Source organism: Sapajus apella, unplaced genomic scaffold (assembly GCF_009761245.1).
Source record: "Sapajus apella isolate SASKATOON/1434 unplaced genomic scaffold, GSC_monkey_1.0 scaffold51, whole genome shotgun sequence".
NCBI lineage: Eukaryota > Metazoa > Chordata > Mammalia > Primates > Cebidae > Sapajus > Sapajus apella.
In genome coordinates, this window is record NW_022436991.1 from 149036 (window position 1) to 167804 (window position 18769).

At 40.8% G+C, this 18769-nt stretch overlaps 1 protein-coding gene across 3 annotated transcripts in view; it reads left to right on the plus strand.

The window, feature by feature from the left end:
- PARN (poly(A)-specific ribonuclease) overlaps positions 1-18769 on the plus strand; it is a 199364-nt gene that overhangs the window by 59452 nt on the left and 121143 nt on the right. For all 3 annotated transcript variants that reach the window (XR_004258157.1, XM_032242718.1, XM_032242717.1), the window contains exons 19-20: positions 16188-16243; positions 17721-17807. Coding sequence is in view for 2 of the 3 variants with exons in the window: in XM_032242718.1 (XP_032098609.1) it covers positions 16188-16243; positions 17721-17807 (143 nt within the window). In the remaining variant the exon portion in view is untranslated. The remainder of the gene's footprint in view (positions 1-16187; positions 16244-17720; positions 17808-18769) is intronic.

The following is an 18769-nucleotide window of genomic DNA, read 5'->3' on the forward strand; positions in this document are numbered from 1 at the left end:
TTGAGAATATTAGAACCTATTTGATAGTGTTGTTGTGAGGATGAAATGACAGAGTGTGTGTAAAATGCACAGTGCCTGGTAACGTCATTAGGCCTCAGTTAACTTGTCACTGCTGTTACTACTGTAGTGACATTTATACTTTGAGACACCTTTCTGACTAGATAAGGGGAACAGAAGGAGTGCTGTTTTGTTTTCATAGAAGATGCTGTGTAATGGTACCTTCTGCACTGTGTACATCCATTAAACAGGACTTTGTTTGGAATTACTCAGCCTTGACTAGAAAACAGAGGAGATGCCCCCAGAAAACCTGTATGTAACTAAATGATATGCAGTGAGAAGATTGAATACTTTATTGTTCTTTGTTTCTCCCCTTTGAATAATATGGTTAGTTCTTAGTCTTAGTTCTGTATTGTGTTTTCAGTTTTAGACTTTTTTTTTTGAGATGGAGTTTCACTTCGTTGTTCAGGCTGGAGTGCAGTGGCATCATCTTGGCTCACTTGAAACCTCTGCCTCAGCCTCCTGAGTAGCTGGGATTATAGGTGCCCACCACCACTCCTAGCTAATTTTTGTATTTTTAGTAGAGATGGGCTTTCACCAAATTGGCCATGCTGGTCTTGAACTCCTGACCTCAAGTGAACCACCCACCTTGGCCTCCCAAAGTGATGGAATTACAGGCTTGAGCCACCACGCCTGGCCCAGTTTTAGACTTTTATTGGGAAAAGGAAGTAAATAAATATATCTACTAAGTAATCTATTAGAAGTTGTTTCTTTCCTTTTTTAAAAAAATTTTTTCTTTTTCCCTTGAGATAGGGTCTTGCTCTATCACCCAGGCTAGAGTGCAAACATGCAGTCATGGCTTACTGCACCCTCAATCTTTTGGGCATAAGTGATCCTCCTGCTTCAGCCTCCCAGGTAGCTACTAAAGGTGCATGCCACCATGTCTGACTAATTTTTTTTTTTTTTTTTTTGGTAGAGATGGGATTCTCACTATGTTGCCCTTGATGGTCTTAACTCCTAGGCTCAAGCAGTCCTCCCACCTCTGCCTCCCAGAGTGCTGGGATTATAGGCATGAGCCACTGGGCCCAGCCTCTTTCCCTTTTCTTTCTTTCATTCTTTTTTTTTTGAGACAGAGTCTCACTTTGTTGCCCAGGCTGGAGTACAGTGGCATGATATCAGCTCACTGCAACTTCCACCTCCCAGGTTCAAGCTATCATCCTGCCTCAGTCTCCTGAGTAGTACTACAAGCACATGCTACCATGCCTGGCTAATGTTTGTAGTTTTGGTAGTGACAGGGTTTCACCATGTTGACCAGGCTGGTCTGAAACTCTTGACTTCATAATCCACCCACCTTGGCCTCCCAAAGTGCTGCGATTATAGCTCTGAGCCACCACGCCTGGCCCTCTTTCCTTTTTCAAAACCACTTTATTGTGATATAAATTCACATACCATATAGTTCACATATTTAAAGTGTATAGTTCAATGGTTTTTGGCATATTGCATTATTTTTTTAATTTGGTAAAATATATAACAACTTTTGCCATTTAACCTTTTAAAATGTACAGATTGATGGCATTAATTACATTCAGAATATTGTACAACCATAGCCGCTGTTTCCAGAACTTTTTCAGCACCCCAAACAGAAACTCAATAACCAGCGGGCCAGTAACTCCCTATCCTCCCCCTCCCCTCAGCTCCTGGTTATCTCTAATCTGTCTCCGAATTTGTCCTTTTGCGAGCTGTTTCTTTTTGAGCAACTCATTGCTTCACTGACATTTTAATTTATTATAACTGTCTATATTTTACATCAGCTGGAACATTTTTCTTTTGTAATTGTATTACTGCCTTAAGTTTAGATCACACCTTGGGCACATAAACTTTAAGATACATAGATGTCTAGCTATGTAGCTCTCTCAGCTAGGGTGGCTTATGCATAAGGCAGCAGGAGCGTAAGGGAAAGACCCAAGGCTTCAAGGTAGGTTGGTTGGGTTGATGCCACTGGGCCAGAGATTTGTCTTGCCAAAGCTGTGTTTCTATATCTGTGAACTGGAGATCATAATCTCCACCTTGTCTGACAGCAGCATTGATAAGGCTGCTTAGTGTTGGGTATGGCATGCCATAGGTGTGCAGAGAGGGTAGTTGTTACTGTGACTTACACTGCAGTGAACTTGAAGAAAATAATGAAAATCTCATTTTTCATTTCATTTTTTAAATATTTTTTTAAAATTTATATATATATTTTGGAGACAGAATTTGTCACCCAGGCTGGAGGCAACCTCCACCTCCAAGGCTCCAGGTATTCTCATGTTTCGGCCTACTGAGTAGCTGGGATTACAGGTGCATGCCATCATGCCCAGCAGGTTTTTTGTAGTTTTAGTAGAGATGGGGTTTCACCCTGTTGGCCACGCTGGTCTCAAACTCCTAGCTTCAAGCGATCTGCCCACCTCAGTCTCCCAAAGTGTTGAGTTTACAGGCGTGAGCCACTGCGCTGGCTTTTTTTTTTTTTTTTTTTTTTTTTTTTTCTGTGAGACTGAGTCTCGCTTTGTTGCCCAGGCTGGAGTGCAATGGCATGATCTTGGCTCACTGTAACCTCCACCTCCCAGGTTCAAGTGATTCTCCTGCCTCAGCCTTCTGAGTAGCTGGAATTACTGAGTAGCATACCACCACACCCAGTTAATTTTTGTATTTTTAGTAGAGATGAGGTTTCACCATGTTCATCAGGCTGGTATCGAACTCCTAACCTCGTGATTCACCTGCCGTGGCTTCCCAAAATGCTGAGATTACAGGTGTGAGCCACTGTGCCCAGCCCGTGCCAGTATTTTTTAAAATTATTTTTTTGAGACAGGGTCTGGCTCTGTCACCCAGGCTGGAGTGCAGTGCAGCAAACGTGGCTCACCGCCTTCTGGGCTCAAGGGATCCTCCTCCTCCACCCTCCCAAGCAGCAGGGACTAAAAGTGCATGCTACCACGCTCAGCTTTTTTTTTTTTTTTTTTTTTTTAAGTTTTTCATAGAGATGAGGTCTCACTGTGTTACCCAGAGTGGTCTTGAACTTCTGGACACAAGAGATTCTCCTGTCTTGGCTTCCCATAGTGCTGGGTAGTTTTTCATTTTATGGATGGATAGTGGTGGAGAAACACAGCAGGCAGTGTGTTCTGAGCTGAGGATCCTTGGGTGGCAGTCTCTGTGTTGATAGAAGTAAAGTGGCCCACATACATGATGCCAATAAAAATTGTTTAATAGAGAATGGCAATTTAGATAGATATCTTCTTAAGAAAAATAACTGTCTTTGCATCTTAAAGGTCTTGCTGCAAAGTTGGGTTGTAAGCAAGAAGAAAACGCTTACTCTGTGTGTTATTTGCACTCATTTCTTTGAGCCTTCTGACGCTGGTGAGGCTGTGTGATTTGTAAGGCAATAGGGTCCACAACACAGCCTCCTCCATTTGTCTGCCTGTTCCGGGCTCATCCCTTGTCGTCTCTTTCCCAGAAGCACCTGGTGATGCCAGAACCGAAGTCAGGGTAGGCAGGAAGATGGCCACTTGCAGCAGTGGTGATCATGGGCCCCTTCTTTCTTATTTGCTGGCTTTCCCAAGAACTTGGTAGTAGTTATCCTTTAACTTTATATTAATGTGCTTGCATAAAGGAGTAACAAATCTTTTGAAATAAGATATCCTCTGCCCTGTAGCTTTTGCCAAAAATGGGTCTGGAACCTGGGATTGGGAGCACAGCTTATCATAAACTAACTGCATGTTGACAGTTGTGCGGTTGTGGATATTACTCTTTAATTATAAAGAGCCCAGGAAATGTGCCTTAAAAAAAATCGAGTCCCCATTTTCAACCTCTTTTAGATTGTGTAAATTTTGGAGTCAGGTGCCATGGAGGAGTAAAATCATAGTACTGCAGATGCTTTGAGCAGCCTGCCAGATTCCACAGGGCTTTTGGCCAGTTTTTCCCTAGTTCACAAAATATATTTCCCCCTAATACACAAGATGCATTTTTTTCTTCCTCATGTACTTTAACCAAAGCCCTTTATTTTGCCTTAAAGTCTTGTTTATTTCATTTTTGTCTCCCCAATTTACCATGATAAAAAGAATCTCCATGAATTGGCTTGGTTCAATTACCCTCAAAGTTTAAAGCACTGACTTTCACAAAGGCAAAAGACAGGGATATTAAATTACTGTGAAGCCTTGAGTCTGGTTTTTTAAGACTGGGAACAAGTGCTACTTCAGGGAAGGGACTGCCTTCCTCAAGTCGATACTGCCTTATCTCATTTCTGCCTTGTGATCTGGATTGCCACAAGATTTATCAGGTATGCTTCTTCTGTGGCAGCATCAAAAGGCTGCTTTTTGTTGTTGTTGTTTTTGAGATGGAGTCTCTCTCTGTCACCCAGGCCAGGGTGCAATGGCATGATCTCAGCTCCCTGCAACCTCCACCTCCTGAGTTCAAGTGATTCTCCTGCCTCAGCCTACTGAGTAGCTGGTATTACAGCCATGCACCACCACACCTGGTTAATTTTTGTGTTTTTAGTAGAGACAGTGTTTCACCATGTTGACCAGGCTGATCTCAAGCTTCTGACCTTGTGATCTGCCTGTCTTGGCATCCCAGAGTGCTGGGATTATAGGCATGAGTCATTGCACCCAGCCAAAAAGGCTGCTTTTTAAAGAAACCTTACAGGACACCCATCCAGCAACCTGTACTTGGTATGGTAGCCCCACGGCGCCACAGGGCTGTCCACCTGCTGAGCTGTTCTAGTCTTGTGTTTGCTCTGGTTACTTTAAAGTACATTTCTCCCTGGCTTAATAACTTGTTTATTATAATAATTTAAAAAGTAGCTAGTTGAGGTAAAAGGAAATTGTCAACCCTTGGATGTATGTTTAATCAGCTTGCCTCCTCTGTAGTAGGGTATTGGATTAGTGTTCTGTGGCCGCTGTAACTAGTTACTGCAAGCTTGATGACTTAAAATACCAAGTGTTTTAGGTGAATACATCTCTCATAGTTCTGGAGGCCAGAAGTTTCAAATCAAGTCATTAGCATTGCTGAGCTCCCTTCATAGGCTCTGGGGAGGAATCTGTCCCTTGCTTCCCTTGGCTTCCAGTGGCTGCCGGCATTCCTTGGCATCCCTTGACGTCCCTTGGCTTAGGGCCACATCGCACCAGTCTGTCCCTATGATCACATTACCTCTTCCTCTGTGTGTGTCCCTCGGTGTCTCTGTCATGAGGATACGTGTGATGGCAGTGAGGCCTCACTTGTATAATCCCAGATGATCTTACCTCAGGGTCCTTAATATAATAGCATCTACTAAGACTCCTTTTCCAACTAAGGCAGGATTCAGAGGTTCCAGGGTGTAGAAAGTGGACATATCTTGGAGGCCACCATTCAGCCCACTGTAGGCATGTTAGTAGTGAAGTCAGCATTCTTAGGTATTCCCAGCCCTTCAGTGGTCCTGGTAGGAGCAAGTGGGCAATAGTTGTTTCCAAGGCTATTTAGCATTTAATTTGCAGTGTTCAAGGATTAGCAGTATACTCTAAGAAATTTGGACTACCTATCAAATAGCTTATCCATTGAACACCTTCCATCATGCATAGTCTGTCACCTGTATTGACTATTGTTTCTAAAGGCAGCCCTCACAGGTAGGGGAAAAAGTGCCCATTTGAAAGTGGAGACATTGCCTAGGGCCCCAGGAGTGGCAGAGTCAGGGATAATCAAGTCTGTGCTGCACTCAGAAGGGATTCTTCCTTCACAGCACATAGTCTCTATCAGGGACAGTGCTACAGTCAGTTGCATATCTTTCTAAGAGACAATGTTGGTCTCTTTGAAAGAAGATTTCCGTCTCTCTCAGTGTTTGGCCTGAGCACAGACTCTAAAAGATGTTGACTTAGACCATTGGATTGTGTGGGGCTTGTTTCCTCTGACACTTTACAATCTGTTGTTTTACGGGCCCTGCAGACGTTGCCTTTGTATAATGCTTAACTTAATGTTTTTAGTTGATGTAATTTGGTATGCTTCATTTGATGGAGACTGTTCAAATAAATGAGCTGCTGGTTTTATTTTTTTCTTCCTTTTTTTTTTTGGCCTTTATTACTAGTGTTGTATGTATCTAAGAAATGACATGAGTTGGCTTAAGGACAAATGTTGAGTAACGCTCTGTTTGTCAAAACAGCAAGCGCCTAGATTGAAAACTGTGTTCCCTCACCTGAGTGAAATTAAAATAACTGATGCCACAGTCACTGCCTTCTAGCCAGTGGTAACCCCTGTTTTACACAGGAGCTTTAGTGAGAAAAATAAATGAGCTTATTTTGTGAGAGTTGTCTGCATGCTTCCTACCCTGGATGATAAAATTAGTTTTTTATAGCACATAAATATGTATAATGATGAGCCTTGCATACAAGGTTCTTATGAAGTGCTTTTATTGCTGTGCCCTGAAGGAAATACCAAGACCATTTGCAAGTACGGTAGAGCTGCTAGTCAGTAAAGGTTTCAATTTCTATTTAGAAGGCTTGGGACTTGGGGTGAGTCACAAATTAATTCCCTGCTCAAATTGTGTTGAGATTAGATTGTATTCAACATTTCTGTATCCCAGTCTGTAGTGTTAGAAGAGGGGTACAATTTTACTTGGAAATCTCTTTTTTGAGATAAATCGGAAGTGTAGTCTTGATGGAAGCAGAAAGCAGATGGATACGAATGCAAATTTTCACTCGGGAAGTGAAAATACTGAGTTCTTAGGAGGAAGGATAAAGAGTTTCCTGGCTTGAGGTTTTTCCTTTTGCTAGGAAGAGAGACCAGCATGAACACTTCTTTCTTCAGACACGTCATGACATCAGAAGTCCGTCTAGATTATCCAGACCTGTGTGTGCATCATTATACAAACTAAGCCCCTGTGTTCATACACCTCTGAGGCCAATGCTGATTCACTCATTTTCCTGATGGTGATCTCGGTGTGTGGGACCAGGTGTGCCTGGCAAGCCTAATGCCCAGGTAGCAGCTCGCTTTGCACTGCAGTCCTGGGAAGGTTGTCCTTTTAGTCTCCAGCCACATAGCTCTTCCCTGCCTGTTGTTCCTGTTGACTTGAAAATTTGCTCTACCCAAAGCTGTTCCTCAGACAGCAACCTCATTTTTTGTATCTGGGCGCTGCGCCATCACACAAAGCTATAATTTAATCAGCCCTTCGAGTATTATAAAAAAATGTTTCTGGGATGTTGTATCCTGAGCACTTGCTTCTCTTATATACACGAGGGCTTTGCCTAGTGATTTAGAACGAAAACCCTTGTCCTTAGCTGCTCCCTCTGGGACCCTAGGCTTACCATTTCACAGGGAGGCTGTGGAGACAGCTCAGGTTAAAAGCCACTCGAGAGAGAGAAAGCAGGGCCTGTGTGTGTAGGGCGGGTAGTGGGAAGCTTAGGGTCTGCCCCTGTGGTGACCAAGGGCAAGTAGCTGAATTTGGAAAAACCTGCTTCCCATTCTCAGTACAGGGAGACCCATAACTTCCAGACAGGAGAGGATCAACTGAGGCTGAACAGGCCATGATAAATGTTATTTTAGTTAGAATTTTTTTTTCTGTTTAAAACACAAAAATCCCACTCATAGTTCCTCAGCCCAGAAGAGAAAAAGCTGTCATCTTAGAGAATTTCCTGCTAGTTTGTGTTCTGTGTCTATTTTATTTCGTTTACTAATTGACGTCAGTGTTCCTCATTTGCTGATTGAGATTATACTTGTTATATAATTGTATAACAACAACAACAAAAAAGCCAGGTGCGGTGGTGTGCACCTGTCATTCCAGCTATCTATGAGGCTGAGGTGGGAGGATCCCTTGAGGCCAAGAGTTTGAGTCTAGCCTGGGTAACATAGAACCTGTCTCAATTTAAAAGATATATTTATAACTTGCATGTCCTGCACGTGTATCCCAGAATTTAAATTTTTAAAAAGAATAAAATACATATGTATATACTTTATATATATATATATAAATAAAGTATATGTGTATATAAGGAATTTTCGAACACATTAAAACTCATGGTCAGCATCATGTAGACAGCCTTCAGTGGTCTGCCAGCCAGATCTGTCGTGGTTCACTCACAACCTTCCTTTGTGGTTGGAGCTCTTCTCAATACAGGCCTGCGTTGCACTGCACTGGCTCCAACGCTGGGCGTGACCATTTTTTGCTAACTGCTTGTTAAAGTGGCTGCCCATCTAACCCGTCTAATTCATGATCCTTCTCTGCCATCGGTTTTAGGACTGGAAAGCCTGCTGCCTCAGGAGCAAAACTAAGTATTTCCTTTCCTTTGTGAATCAAATCTGTGATTTCATAGATAGATTTGGTAATGTAGAATTTGAAAGAACTATAATGATCTTTTTAGTTCCCAGCGGTTTGGGTTTCCGTCCAGAGTACTCCTGAATCACCTTTAGGACTGCTTGCATGCATTTTTGAATATCATACTTTGTTTTCTTGAGCATAGCTGCATAAAGTGGGTTAATAACAGCATTGTTTTGCAACCCATTTGTATTCACCGGAGAACTAGGGAATAGTTTGGATAAGTCACAGTCCAAGGCAAGCTATTGTGTCATCAAAGAATAACCTTTGATCTTAGTATACTTGTACATGTGTAATCTGTGTCTGAAGCTTTGTGGTATGAGCAGAGGATTTTGATAAGGTTAGAGGTTTCTGATTCTTTTATATTTGTGTTACTCTCTCAAGTGTTTGCCAATCTTCAGTGCTGCATTGGTGGCTAAAGCTTAATTTGTGGCCAAATCACAGAAACAGGTTAGACTTTTGATGATGAGTTACCAAGAGAGTAGTTTGAGTAATCTTTTTTTTTTTTTAAACTTCTTAAAAACAAGAATGGCGGCCGGGCGCGGTGGCTCAAGCCTGTAATCCCAGCACTTTGGGAGGCCGAGGCGGGTGGATCACGAGGTCAAGAGATCAAGACCATCCTGGTCAACATGGTGAAACCCCGTCTCTACTAAAAATACAAAAAATCAGCTGGGCATGGTGGCGTGTGCCTGTAATCCCAGCTACTCAGGAGGCTGAGGCAGGAGAATTGCCTGAACCCAGGAGGCGGAGGTTGCGGTGAGCTGAGATCGCGCCATTGCACTCCAGCCTGGGTAACAAGAGCGAAACTCCGTCTCAAAAAAAAAAAAAAAAAAAAAAGAATGGCAGCTGTCAGCAGTAATTTCCCCCCAATTTATCTCTTGCAGAGAACCTAGTTGCTTGCTACAATTTGACCTCCTGGTTTCAAGGAGTGGTAGAAAGCTTATGTTACTGGTTACTGCCTTCTGGATTTTGAGGTAGCCCTTGGCATTTGTTTTAATAGCTTTATATTTTTTGTTTTTTATTTGTAGTTTCTTTCTTTCTTTCTTTCTTTCTTTTTTTTTTTTTTTCTTCTTCAAGATAGCGTCCTGCTCTCACCCCCAGGCTGGAGTGCAGTGGTTCAGTTTTGGCTCACTGCAACCTCTACCTCCCAGGCTCAAGAGATCCTCCTGCCTTAGCCTCCCAAGTAGCTGGGACTACAGGCATGTGGCACCACACCCAGCTAATTATTTGTATTTCGTTGTAACAGTGGGGTTCATGTTGCCTAGGCTGGTTTCGAATTCCTGAGCTCAAGCGACTTGCCTGCCTTGGGCTCCCCAGATGCTGCGGTTACAGGCATGAGCCACAGTGCTTGGCAGTTTATTTTCTTTTTTAAAATTTTATGTGTTAAAGTTTTGTGTTTTTCTTTTCTTTTTTCAAGACAGTCTTGCTCTGTTGCCCAGGCAGGAGTGCAGTAGTGCCATCTCGGCTCACTGTAACTTCTGCCTCCTGGGTTCACGTGATTCTCCTGCTTCAGCCTCTCGAGTAGCTGGGATTACAGATGTCCACACCACCCCTGGCTAATTTTTGTATTTTTGGTAGAGGCAGGGTTTCACCATGTTGGCTAGGCTAGTCTTGAACTCCTGACCTCCAGTGATCCACCTGCCTCAGCCTCCTAAAGTGTTGGGATTACAGGCATGAGCCATCGTATCCGGCCAGTTTTATGTTTTTCTAAGTATTTTATTTATATTTGTTCATTTAATTTATTTATTTTAGAGACAGGGTCTTTCTCTGTTGCCCAGGCTGGAGTTCAGTGGCACGTTATAACTCATTGCAGCCTCAAATTCATGGAGTCACGCAATCTTGCTACCTTAGCTTCCTGAGTAGCTAGGACTACAGGCACAAGCCACCTCGCCCAGCTAATTTATTTTTTGTAGAGACAGGAGACTCACCATGTTGCCTGGACTGGTCTCAAACTCCAGGCCTCAAGTAATCTTCCCATTTTTGCCTCCCATAGCAGTGGGATTAACAGGGATGAGCCACAGAATGATTCAATATAAACAAATCATTAAGACTAATACTCTTTGGAGAAGTTGGCACAAGTCTTTATCCAGCTGACTGCTGCATCATCTTTAGTGATAATTAACAATACCACATTGAATATACTGTTTTCCCGTTAACTCAATTCTCAGTCCATAGTTTCTGAGTCGGGAGGTCTTGGATGGCACCCAGGAATTTGCATCTCTAGCTAGTTCCTAGGTGATGCTGATACAGCTGGCAGGGAAGCACGTTTTGCTAAGGGCTCAAGGTTCTATGTTCCAGAGTTTTATATCTGAAATGAAATTCTTCAGCAACTGATGAGCCTCCTTAGGCAGTCTGGGACACAGTGTTATACTGCCCTTTTCTTTGTTTCTGTCTTTGAGACAGAGTTTTGCTCTTATCACCCAGACTGGAGGGCAATGATGCAATCTCAGTTCACTGCAACCTCCACCTCCGAGGTTCAAGCAATTCTCAGCCTCCTGAGTAGCTGGGATTATAGTGTGTGCCACCACACCCAGCTAATTTTTATATTTTTAGTAGAGACGGCGTTTCACCATGTTGGCCAGGCAGGTCTGTAACTCTTGATCTCAGGTGATCCATCGGCCTTGGCCTCCCAAACTTACAGGCGTGAGCCAGCATGCCTGGCCTATACTGCCCTTTTCACAGAAATGTTTGTAGGGTGGCTTTTGTGTGAATGCCACCCAGCAGATAGGTAATAGAGATGAGGTAGTGGATCTTTGGCGATAAAGGCATTGTGTAGCCTATGCTGTGTAGCCTGCGAAGAGACTGAGCGGAAGTGACCCAATGTATTGAGCAAAAGACGCTGGTACTCTGTGCTTTACGCTGGAGTCGTTCCAGACTTGTCTGAAAGCCAGGATAACCAGCATTGCCAGTGGTTTACTCATACAGCATTTAAAAAATGACAGATTCCTTGAAGGATAAAACTTACTCTATGGCGTCTAGAATGTGAATTTGAGTTACAGTTTCTTAGGATAGAATTCTTTTGTAAAATTTGACATTGTATCTAATGGGAATTTTAATTTTAGTGTTTGATGGAGTTAATGTCATTTCTTTAGAGAATAACTGGGGAAATAATATTTCATCAGAAAGCTTTCAGAAATGTGGCAAGACTTCCGCACCCAATCTTGAGGGTCTTTACCGTGTTACACCCTCTAGGATCTTCACTAAAATAGAAAGAATGTTTCATGCAAGTGTTAGAGTATCTTTTTGATATCTGCAGATGAAAGTCCTTCTGGGAGAGATTGTTCTTCAATACAGTTCACAGTGATGGAACATTCTTTCATGTCTTTATCAGGATTTCTGCTTCCTAGTGCATTTCCTCATATGCTAGGATGAAAACTGTCAAGTTGGATGATGCATATGTGAAGTATTTTATCAAATCATTCCAGGGAGTCAGTGCAGGCCCTTTGACAGCCCGCTGGGATGAGCCATGTCTACATTGAAATGTTTTAATTTTACTTCAGAAGGGCAGAGATGTTACCAGAGCAGTGGCTTCCAAACAGCATGGCATAAGGACTGTGGGAGGCCGTTGGGAGAGTTTACTTTGGTTCAGTTCCGCAGACGCTCAGCCACAGTTTTAAAGTCAGTTTCACAATTGCGTGGCTCTCTCCAGAGCTGCAGCCTGCCAAGTCACACAGAGCTGGTTTTCTTGTTCTTCCGGGCTTTGGGGCTATTCACTTCCCTCTAAACCCCAGACATGAAGGTGGAGGTGTAGAGGAAGAGTCAGAAGTGCTGTTAATAATTCATTTGAAAGGGGTTTCTATGTAATGTAGAGTAAGTAAACAAGATAGTACAGGATTGACTACTTTAAAAAATAGATTTTATGGGTACAAAAAATAGAATGAACAAGACCTATTTTATTGCACGACAGAGTGACTATAGTAATAAGTTAATTGTACATTTTTAGATGTCATTGGATTGTTTGTAACTGAAAGGATAAATGGTTGAGGGGATGGATACTCCATTCTCCATGATGTGCTTATTTCGCAATGCATACGTGTATCCAAGCATCTCATGTACCCATAAATATATGCATCTACTATGTACCCATAAAAATATTAAAAAATAAAAATAAAAATACCTTTTGAGGCTGTGTGCAGTGGCTCACACCTGTAATTGCAGCACTTTGGGAGGCTGAGGTGGGTGGATCATGAGGTCAGGAGTTTGAGACCAGCCTGACCAACATAGTAAAACCCCATCTCTACTAAAAATGCAAAGAATTAGCTGGGTGTGGTGGCAGGCACCTGTAATCTCAGCTACTCAGGAGTCTGAGGCAGGAGAATTGTTTGAACCTGGGAGGCAGAGGTAGTAGTGAGCCAAGATCTCACTACTGCACTCTAGCCTGCGCGTCAGAGCGAGACTCCATCTCAAAAAATACATGTCTTTTGAGTGTTTTTGCTGAGAATAAATTTTTTTTCCTTTAATCAAAGATAATATTTAAAATTCAGATGAAATATACATTTCACATAGCCATTACTTGACAAAAAATATTTCTCAAAAAAACTTTTTGAACCATCTACATATTAAGAGAAATTGGGAGAGCCATTTTTTTCTTTGTTAGTATAATCCTTCTTGGTATTTGTACAACACTAAGTTTCTAAATTTGTTGTTGAGGTGTCATGACTTTAGCAATATAACAGAATTATAAACAGAAATACAGGAATTGCAAATTCAAGCTTGCGATTTTACTTTGTATTTCTCTCCCTCCCAGCCAATTGAGATAGTGCAAGTTATCCATGTTTTGACATTTTCATAGTTATTTTGATTGCTTAATATTATGTTGAAATTTTGAACTATAATTTACTGACCTCTGTATAATCAAATCCTGAGGTTGATTTTGATTATTGGCATAGTTGATGGCATGATGGTATAGCAGTGAACATTTACTGATTCAGCTTTTGTTATTCTCATTTATTTTTTTGGTGCCTGGTATGTTTCATTAATTTTTTTTTTTTCCCCCTAGACAGAGTCTTGCTCTGTTGCCCAGGCTGGAGTGCAATGACGTGATCTCGGCTCACTGCATCCTCTGCCTCCTGGGTTCAGGTGATTCTCCTGTCTTAGCCTCTCAAGTAACTGGGATTACAGGTACCCGCAAACAGCCTGGCTAATTTTTTGTATTTTTAGTAGAGGTTGGGTGTCACCACGTTGGCCATGCTGGTCTTGAACTCGTGAACTCAGGTGATCTGCCTGCCTTGGCTTGGAGAAATGCTGGGATTGCAGGTGGGAGCCACCACGCCCAGTCTTCATTAACTTTTAAAATTAAGTTTTTAAAAAATTTTGTGTTTGGAATTGGAGACTATTTGTAAATTTACTAAACAGACAATTGAAAATTATATGAGCCTGTAATCCTAGCACTTTGGGAGGCCAAGATGGGTGGATCACGAGGTCAAGAGATTGAGACCATCTTGGCCAACGTGGTGAAACCCCGTCTGTACTAAAAAATAAAAAAAAAAATCAGCTGAGTGTGGTGGTGTATGCCTGTAGTCCTAGCCACTTGGGAGGCTAAGGCAGGAGAATTGCTTGAACCCAGGAGGCGGAGATTGCAGTCAGCAGAGATTGTGCCACTGTACTCCAGCCTGGTGCCTGGTGACAGAGCAAGACTCTGTCTCAAAAAAAAAAAAAAAAAAAAAGAAAGAAAAATGAACCATGACTAACTAACGATAACAAAAGTTATTCGGAGATTAGTTAGCTTACCTAACTAACTGGCTTACCAACCTAGGAATAACTTTTATTATTATATTATATTATTATGTTATGATAATGATAGTTCCAGTGTGTATTGTTTATGCTGGAAAATAATATTTTTAAAAAAATGATAGCTGCCCTCATTGAGAACCTACTATGCTAGGTGCTTTATGTATCTTCCTGTCTTCTGGCATTGTAGGGAGTATTGATCAAATTGGTTAAAACAGGTTACAAAACCAGAATAGTGTACTTGAGCCTAAATTGGCGAGCTAAAAATAAATTTGGTTTCTTAGCCATAGCATTTGGTTTATTAAATTGTAGGCCAGGCAACAAATTCTCAAACCACAGAGTACCACGGGTTCTTTTTTTCTGACATTAACAGAACAGTATTGTTCATGATGATGGTTCCATTTGTAAACTAGCTTCTGCCCCACTTGGCTTTTTTTCTTTTTTCTTTTTTCTTTTTTTTTTTTTTGAGGCAGAGTTTCACTCGCCCGGACTGGAGTGCAATGGCAGTATCTTGGCTCACTGCAACCTTCACCTCCTGGGTTCAAGCAATTCTCCCGCCTCAGTCTGAGTAGCTGGGATTACAGGCACCTGCCACCATGCCCTGCTAATTTTTGTATCTTTAATATAGATGGAGTTTTGCCATGTAAGCCATGCTGGTCTTGAACTCCTGACCTCAGGTGATCTCCCTGCCTCAGCCTCCCCAAGTGCTGGGATTACAGGCGTGAGCCACCGTGCCCAGCCCTGTTTGGCTTTTGAATGCCTGCTAATAATGTTCCTTAATTGCAGATCAGTGAAGCCAAACTAATTGCTTGTTGGGTACATAGATTGCCTTTTTAATTTGCTGTATAATGTTGTTTCTACCAGAAATACACAATATATTGTTATCTAAGTAAAACTCATTAAAATAATCTTATACATAACAAAATGCGTGATGTTTTATCCTAATCTTGCAAATAAAAGAAAATTGATTGGCATGACAGAGAGTTATAATTTACGAGCTCTCTTTTTTAAGTGCTTTTGTACCCATTTTGGAAGATACACATAAAATGATTGCTATGGTTTATATGATTTTATGGTTTTCTGTGCTAAGGATTGTTTTGTTCTGTGCTTTCAGTATGTTTTAAATGATAATAATGATACGGACTTTTGAGACAGTCACTTATTTCAGACTGTACAGTTTACCCAGAGAGATTAGCATTTATCCAGCGACTTTGCATTTTATTAAATAAAAAGAAACCTGTGCTGTCATTGTCAGCTTACAAATGCCCATTGTGAGGGTTACCCTTAGAATTTGTAGGAACACTTGTTCATAGATTGGTAAGATGGGTGATATTTATTTTCTTTCTGTTTCCTTGGACTAACATGGCAGCTTTGCAGAGGGCTTTGCCTTTACTCTTTGATAATTAATTTTGTTCCTTTAGCTAATATACATTAAGCAGCTTCTGAGTGCCAGGAAGTGTTGGAGATACCAGTTTGTTTGTTTGTTTGTTTGTTTTTTTCTATTTGTGATAAATGATCTGCCCAGGAGAAAAATCTCTGAATCTGCTGAGGCAGGTGGATCACCTGAGGTCACGAGTTGGAGACTGGCCTGGTCAACATCGGGAAACCCTGCCTGTACTAAAAATCCAAAAAATTAGCCAGGCATGGTGGCACACACCTGTAGTCTCAGCTATTTGGAAGGCTGAGGCAGGAGAATCCCTTGAGCCCAGGAGGAAGAGGTTGCAATGAGTGGAGATTGTGCCACTGTACTCCAGCCTGGCAAAAGAATGAGACTCCGTCAATAATAATAATAATAATAATAATGCCAAGTGTAGTGGCTCATGCCTGTAGTCCTAGCACTTTGGGAGGCAGAGGCAGGTGGATCACTAGAGGCCAGGAGTTCAAGACCGGCAGGTAGAGGTTGCAGTAAACCAAGATCACACCACTGCACTCTAGCCTGGGCAGCAGAGTGAGACTTTGTCTCAAAAAAATAATAATAGAAATGATTTTACAAATAGAGTAATATCATCAAGGGGCTTCTACTAAAAAAATTAACAAATGCTGATCTTAAAAATATTTTTTTCTCATTTAACCTTAAAAATGTCAAAATGCCTCTCTTTTAAAGGAAATTGTCCATTACAGTTTCCTTCAAAATTTTTGTCTTTTCTTCTTGTAGGTTATTTCTTATGAGGGTCATGGATATCCCCTATCTAAACTTGGAAGGACCAGACTGTAAGTAAATTTGTATTTTCTTTTTGCATCTGTGCATTTAAGCGTGTGGGTAACAGGAAAATACTATTAAAGAAAAAGCTTTTTTCACTTAAAATTGGGCAGTGATTTTTGTGGTTGATAGGAATAGTATACTTAAGTTAATGGGACGCTTGGGCATTCATTAGCCATCTCTTCACTTACTGAATTTTAAAAATGCGTATCTTCTCTATATATTTCATTTTCACTCAGAAGTGTTTTCATCATTTTCTATAAATATTTATAATAGATTTTAAGATATGCTAGCTGTCAGTAACATGGTAAAATTTCTATTTTCCAATTAGTTGAGTATGTATATATTTAAATTTAGAAGGTTGCTTTTTATTTTGTTTTTTTATTTAAAAACCGTGGAAGGTCTATGGGAAGTCGTTGCTTTTTCTTTTCATCTGCTTTTTTCTCTGTTTCATTGTTCTTTTTTACCTTAATGCATGTCATTGGCATGTAGACATGGGAGAACTATACTTCGTGATAATAATTGTTGCAATGATAGTTTGAGGACATACTATTGTATTGCCCTCCATATTAGACTGATATTTTGGTCTGTCATTGTGACAAGAATTCTGTATGCTAAATATCGCCATTCCCGGTTTATAGTCCAGAGTGTTTAGAGTGGTTGCGTCTCTTGCTTAGAGTTGCATGGTTAAATTCTAGGTCTGGGATTAGAAAACAATATTATGACTCAGGATTGCCTTACTTAACAGTTAGTCCATTTAATTTGAACAGTGCTTTTTTTTTTTTTTTTTTTTTAAACTGAGTAGATTAAAATGGGAAAGTTAAATGTTTAATGACGTGAAACTTCTTGAACATAGCAGCCTTTATTTTTCTTCTAAATAATTTGCATCGCTGGGTGTGGTGGCTCATGCCTGTAATTCTAGCACTTTTGGAGACCAACGTGGGAAGATCACTTGAGGCCAGGAATTCGAGACCAGCCTGGGCAACATAGTGAATAGCGAGAACCTATCTCTACAAAAATAAAAATTTAAAAATATGAAAATTAGCCAGGCTTGGTGGCATGCACGTGTAGCCTCAGCTGCTCAGGAGGTTGAGGTGGCAGGATCGCTTGGGCCCAGGAGTTCAAGGCTGCAGTGAGCTGTTACCGTGCCACTGCATTCTAGCCTGGGTGACAGGGCAAAACCTTGTCTCAAAAAATAAATAAATAAAAATCAAAAAGTAAATGTTTTTCATAGGAACTTCATGAGAAAAGAAGATGTTTTTGCATAGGGTTCAAGTTGTTGTGGGTTCTGTAAAGTACCAGAACCTGAGGTCTAGATTACAATGGGAGAATCCTACCGATCCTAGCATACTTTTAGCAGTTATTTGGTAATCATGAGGAATTCATAACAGTTCTCCAAAATAGCTTAGACTTAGTTTCATCAAAGAGCCACTGGTTTACTTGATCACTTTTCACCCATCAGCATTTCATCATAAATTTGTCTTGTAGTGCAGCCTAAACGTGATCATGTTCTCCATGTGACATTCCCCAAAGAATGGAAAACCAGCGATCTTTACCAGCTTTTCAGTGCCTTTGGTAAGTACCAGTTCAGATGTACTTCTTAGGGTTTTGCTGTTCATTTTGTATATAGGTGGTCAGAAGTAGAAAGACAGCTTTGGCCTGGGCATAAAAGAATGTTAATATTCAAGATTTTAATGTCACTCTTTGAATTTTCTGGTTTATGATACCGTTATCTTTGTGCTAATATGATCTGAGAAATTTTTAATAGACCTCACAATACAGAGCTATTAATTCATGGAAAGCAAAACATCATGATGATGACCCCCCTTACTACTGACCAGGGAAGATAAGCTTTGGCTGAGAATACATCATTTTTCAGACCAAACTCAGAGGGCTTGTATGTTTCATAATGAGAGGGGAGACAGTTTCTACTTTAGATTGAATAAGTAACAGACAGATGTTTGAGTAGATCAGGATTTGTGATACATGTATAAGGTAGGACAGTCCTTCTCTTTCCTTTTTTTACCAGGTCATGTGATTAAGTTTGTTTGAGCAGTCTCTTGATTAGTGTTTATGAAGACCATTGTGATTGTAAACCCACAGCAATGCCTTTTATTTTAACAAAGTATTTAAGCTAGTCTCTTTGGAAATTTTTGGATAAAGCAAAGGCCACAAAACCTAAATGTTCAGTAGTAAGAAAGTTTAGTTACTGTTTATGTATCTTTTAGTATGTAGCCATTTAAAAAAATATTTGAAGAGTTTATTAAAAGAAGTTGAAGTGCTTTTATTTTAATATTTAGACTGAAAAGCAGATGCAAAGTAGGCTTCCTATATAACTAAGACCATTTTTAATTTTTCTTTATTATTTTCCTTTTTTTGTTTTCTAAATAGGGATGGGCTTAAGTGATCCTCGCACCTTGTACTCCCAAAGTGGTGGGATTACAGGCATGAGCCACTGAGCCCGACCTATTTTTTTCTTGTTTATTTTAAATTGATATTTTAGGATAATAGACTCACAGTAGTGCCTCCTGCACCTG